Source organism: Solanum tuberosum, unplaced genomic scaffold, assembly GCF_000226075.1.
Source record: "Solanum tuberosum cultivar DM 1-3 516 R44 unplaced genomic scaffold, SolTub_3.0 scf00072, whole genome shotgun sequence".
Classification (NCBI taxonomy): Eukaryota; Viridiplantae; Streptophyta; class Magnoliopsida; order Solanales; family Solanaceae; genus Solanum; species Solanum tuberosum.
In genome coordinates this window covers 886173-891930 of record NW_006238999.1, presented here as the reverse complement: position 1 = coordinate 891930, position 5758 = coordinate 886173, and the positions used below count along the sequence as shown (strand labels likewise).

Below are 5758 nucleotides of genomic sequence, written 5' to 3'. Positions count from 1 at the left end.
CTCCACCGCCACCACCACCACCACCTCCACCACCACCACCACCTCCGCTACTCCCAAACACATCATTACCCTCACCATACCCATAGCCTTCCCCAGAGCCATACCCTGAACCATAACCTGACCCCACCCCCAATGCTGACCCTCCACCACCACCTCCCCCTCCACCTCCACCGCCACCTCCTCTACCATAAAATCTTGCACCAAAAGCAAGATCCACAAAGAGCAATACCAATAATATTGCAACTCCAATAAGTTTGGAATGCACCATTATATTAACTCCAAACTTCCAAAATGCAAGACTTGTTTATTATATATATCAAGTACAATAGTACTAAACAAGTACTTGTGTTTATGAAATATTTATAAGGAAAGTGTCACTTGCCAAGAAAATAAATACTTATGATTGTGAATGACATAGAGTAAGGTTAGTGTTGCTATTTATAGGCACTCAAAATCCAACTTTTATAAGTTGCATGGTTTTCTAGTAGCCTCTTAAAGAGTAATATTTTAATGGAAGAGGAAATTAAATATGAACATGTTGATTGGAGTTAGTGGTGTTGGTAGTGTATGTGGCAATATTTTATGATAAAGTATATAAAAACTTATCATGATGAGGTTGTAAGTGGTGGCCCTTCATCTAGCTTCATGCAAAATTATATCGAGGATTTAAGTTACATATAATTTCAACGAGATTTTAAGTTTATAAGTTCTGAATTCTATAATAGAATAACGAGTAAGTTCACGACAAATACTTTATATGCTATTGATTCGGTCAAATCTGTAACTTGTGGTGAAACTATACTTCTGATCAGTTAGATTTTCTTCATACAATATCGATAAATTTTAACATGTGCATATCATGATAAGTTGGTTAGTATTTTTATCAATCGATTAATATTTATCAAGAAATGTATCTATAATGATGTCTAAATAGACGACCTAATTATGTAAATATTTTTTACATGGTTGATGCATAATACTTAAAACTCATATTTATTTATATTTATATTTTTTTATATATATTATAGATACAGTTTGCTCCTACTTTATATTTTAGGCATGATGAATTTCCACTGTCATTTTATGTTCTCACTTGACTACAAATTTGAGTGACTTCCATATGTGTTAGGTGTACATATTCCATCATCTAGTATAGTTTAATTAGGAAATATTTTTCTTCGAGTTTTATATAATGATAATATAAAAATTATATGTATTTTTTTATTGTGGATTTTGATTGACTAAATGTGTAATATTTTATGATGGTTTTTACCATACAATAATAAATCGGAATGTTTTCACCTAAGCAACGTTATATTAGTATCTGAGAATTTGAGATGAGTTTAAATGAGAAATAATATAAATATAGTAAGGTTTCATATGTAACAAATACCAAATAATTTGGAGTAAAGATCTAATTATTGTAATTATCGATATAATAGTGTAGGCCCCATTTAGGGAAGCGCTTCCTATCAAGGAATTTTTCATATTCAGGGCTCAAATTCGAAATCCCTAGTTAAGAGAGGTGTAACCTTATCTGCAACACCACATCTTGTCAATGGTGACAAGAAAGGATTACTAGAAGGTCTTCAACATATGTTGCCTTTTGATTGGATATAGGCATAATAGACAATTTATAGGAACTCCTAAGGCACCAATGAAGACCACCCATTAATATAGTCCACTAACTCACCTATTCTTTGTTTGTCATTCGGTATTTGATATTTATATTAAAACTTCAACTAATATAATTTTACACCACATAATTCATTAAAAGGTAATACATCTTATCAAGATTTTTGCATACATAAAATTCAAATTTGAGATCTTTAATAAAAGTTAAAGACATCCTATATCTTACCATAACCCTTAATTTATAGCAACTATCAAGATCAATAAGTTTTAATTGTTGTTTTAGCTTATATGTGGTAGACTATTAACCCTTGTGATAAATAGTGCTTCAATGGGCCAATATGAAAAGGAAAGGAATATATATTCTAAATTTGATTGAATATCAAGTAAGCGATAAAGTCAGAATTTTTAATGAGAGAATCCAAATAATGTAAAAAAATAAACACATGAATAAATCAATATACATATATTTTTTTTAAAAATAATTTATCCACAGTATAATTTTTCGATAAAGGATCGTCACTTAACTACATATGTTTTGGTTGGATATAGACTTAGAAATGCAATTTTTTTGACAACTCCAAAGAACCAATGAAGACCACAAATTAAAATAGGCACTAAGTCACCTACAACTCTTAAATTCCTTTTCATCAAAATATGCATATAGTGGGGAGTGGGGAAAAAAAGTTGGAAGTTTCTTCTCTTTATCTTTGAATGACATATGTCATGTTTTTCTTTGCTTTGCTTTGGTGGCCATATGCATAGAACACACTTTGCTTTCACTTTGAAAACTCAAACTTTGCTTTCTCTTGGAAAAACTCAATCATAACACATTTGACACAAAATTCAACTATCCAAGTCTTTGTAGTGCTCTTTCCCTTTTTATTTACTTTAAAATACAAACATGATGTTGGAATCATCTTACGCGTAGTAAGATAAAAATAGAACTTTAGATGGAAAGATTTAAAAAGAAACTATAGTGTCAGAATTTGAACGTGTACACTTAATGTTACTCTTATCTTATTTTTATATATTTTTCTTCTTTTTTTCCTTGTGATATTGACTTGATAAATCATATATTACTATAAGTCATTAGTAATATTGAAAAATCCATTATGAATCTTCAGCTTATTAATGTCCAACAAAAGGGGCAATTTGGAATAAGTGCTAAGTGAAATTAGTTGGTCAAATTGGAAACTCTGATTAAGTAAACTTTCTTAGTGCTCAATTTGGAATTCAAATTGTGTCTCTAATTCATTGCACTAAAAAATCAGCACTACAAGTAAATCAAGATTTGATAAGATAGATAAAATGAAGATAATATAAAGTCTTCGCCCGTCCTTTAAAAACTCAAGAACAATTGAACACAGGTAAATTTCATTTATCCTGAAATCACATGTGAACGATTTGTACAAATTACGACCACCCTTGTAACTTGTCAACAATTTAGCTTAATGAAATCTGAAGAGGGTAGTGCGTATGCATCCTTGCCCCTACCTTGTGAATGTAGAGAGGTTGTTTCGATAAAACATAATAACAAGTAACAACATGAGACAGAAACAGCATGAAAACTAATAAGATCAGCCAAAAAGACAATGGCACTACATAAAATAATCACAGTACTTAATTGTTGTGTAAAATGAGTTTTGCAGCTTCCAAGCTGCACTGTGATACATCACTGAATTTTAAAATTTGTTCAGGAGTCAGAAACTGCATCAACTCACTTGAATGTCTAAACACTAAAATATTCCTGGTATAGGTTGTGTATCATATATAATAATGTTCACTTCAGTCAGAGATCAAGATAACCTGCCATGACTTTCAAAAGTAAAAACTAGTTTTGAGCCCCTTCTTTATTGAGCTCTCTAGATTCTTGAGGCCTTACGCGGCACGAATTAAGGTCCCAACTTTGAAGGTTGTGGAAAGAATGAGGACCCAAAGGAACAGATAATAGAACCAGCACCAGGACACTGTTGAAATTGTCTTCCCAGGAAGAAAACTAACTGCTGATTCCAAGTGAGCGGAGCTATCACCATGCTGTGATAAGCCTAAAGATAGGATAACGTTGTAATTCCCATGCTTACCCACCAACTCGTCCATCCCATTGCCACTCATAGTCATGTTTGTTATTTGAATAAAACCAGTGACGTGGATTGAACTGGATGCTTCTGAGGAAGAATTCATACGGAGAGCTGCACTTTTTGAAGGGAACTCCGAAGCAAATGCAGGAGGAGCAGGAATACCACCCAACATGCAGCTTGCCTGCTTCATAAATGGATACTTATAATCTGCACCATTTGGAAAATATGTTAAATTAGTTAAAAAATGTTATCTTAAGAAACATAATTGTTGGTTTAACTGAAATTCGTGTTGAGCAAATCTTCAGCATAGAATCCAAAAAGAACCCTTATCACTACCTGATCCAAATTTAGATGGTTCCAGTTTTGAGGATGATGCAACATTCTTCTTTTGATCCTCCGGCTCTTCACTTGGTGCAATTGGTTGGTCATTTACCTCGCCAATGTTCTGTCATGAAAGTAATTAGCTAAGATTCAAGAAGATCAGAACATGACAAGTACAAGAAGTGGAGTCGGTAAGTAATGTTACCTTCTCCTCCGGAGATGCTAAGTCAGACACATGATCATCACCTTCGGTCATCATTGGTGGATTGAAACCCATACTTTGGAAGTTATCGTCTGCATCAAAGAATGTAAGGTAATCCTCAAGCATGTCAAAACCTGACGTATTAACCTCAATGGGTCTTGAAAGATCACTAGCTTCAAGGAATGCTCCATCACTGAATTGAAGGTTATCAGTTGCAGTTACAACTGGTTCATCAAGCAAGTAATCCACATCTTCAGTGTTCATACTATTGCTTGGTTCACTCATGAATTCATGCTTGACAGGATTTGTATCTGCATTGATCTGTTGAATCGCAGGATCAAATGATTCCTGCTCATCCGGTTGCTGAAGCCAGTTTTGTGCTTCTTCAAAGGAGTTACTTATATCCCCACTGTTGCTAGCATTACCCTCGCTATAGCAGTTCAAAGGAAGTGGAGCACCATCCACAGGTGAGTCAGCCCCAAGAATCTGGCGCAAGAGAAACATGTACCAAAATGAGAAGATACATTTCACCTCTATCCAAAATAGATAGCAAATTTATCTAAATATAAACAGGAAACGGGCTGCTAGCGTTGTTTTCTTTTATTTTGAGGTAGAGACAAGATGACTCAAGATATAGAATCCAAAAGCCTCATCAACTCAGACTATGCAGAATTGATAATGAGAAATATCCATTGTTACTCAGGTAGGTGTCAAAGACACCATAATAGAGTAACTTCAAGGATGAATCGCTATTTCCTATCAACATCCACATTTCATGGACATAAACCAAATCCGTAAGCAAATGTATAAGATGATTCCAATAAGTGACTAATGATTTGCACTCTGTTAAAATCAGATTGGCATACTACTAACAGCTGTCCCTTCAAAACCTTTATCCACTGAGTTTAGAATCATGTGTCATTGTCTCTTGGGAATTTCTCGGTTAAAAAAAGAAAAACCAGGCATCATGATGCTGCCGAGGCACAGAAACATAGGAAAGTTAACACTTCTTGCATTTTATTACATTTAAATGCTACATGTCTTGTTAGATTTTGTGTGTGTGTATATGTGGTTTTGGGGGGGCAGAGAGAGGAGGGGGTATTGGGGCAAGCAAAAAGAACCAGACTTTAGATGACCAAGGCATAACCCAAATAGAGAAAAGTAAAATGTACATCATCAATGGATATACCTGCTCAAGGTCATGTCCATCTAGATAGATATCATCTCCAAATTCAACTTCTTCAGCAGCCTCCTCCTTGGGAACAATTTCTAACTCATCATCCTCCCATTCCTCCTCAACAAAAGGTGCCCCATACTTTTCCCCATTCTTCGGACCTGCACCACTTTTCTGGAAGACTCTACATAACACAAGTGCATCCTTTACACCAAAAAAGAGGACAACAAAATAAGTTAAAAGGGAAGAAATACATCTCAACATATAAAATAGCAAAAACTGTCAGCATCATCCGGCTCAAGAAAAGAAATAGAAGGGTGGAGGGTGGAGGGGGGGGGGGGGGCGGGG

The 5758-nt window shown here is 34.6% G+C and overlaps 2 protein-coding genes across 2 annotated transcripts in view; both read right to left on the bottom strand.

The window, feature by feature from the left end:
- Nucleotides 1–268, bottom strand: part of LOC107060304 (putative glycine-rich cell wall structural protein 1) — a 1693-nt gene extending 1425 nt beyond the window's left edge. Inside the window, exon 1 of the mRNA XM_015308030.1 lies at nt 7–268. Within this exon, the coding sequence (XP_015163516.1) occupies nt 7–268 (262 nt within the window). The remainder of the gene's footprint in view (nt 1–6) is intronic.
- A 2920-nt stretch (nt 269–3188) lies between these two features.
- The window catches only part of LOC102601584 (NAC domain-containing protein 78-like), a 6025-nt gene continuing 3455 nt past the window's right edge, over nt 3189–5758 (bottom strand). The window contains exons 3-6 of the mRNA XM_006345781.2: nt 5426–5614; nt 4240–4722; nt 4050–4158; nt 3189–3920 (exon numbers count right to left, since the gene is read on the bottom strand). Of these exons, the coding sequence (XP_006345843.1) occupies nt 3514–3920; nt 4050–4158; nt 4240–4722; nt 5426–5614 (1188 nt within the window). The 3' untranslated portion in view covers nt 3189–3513. The remainder of the gene's footprint in view (nt 3921–4049; nt 4159–4239; nt 4723–5425; nt 5615–5758) is intronic.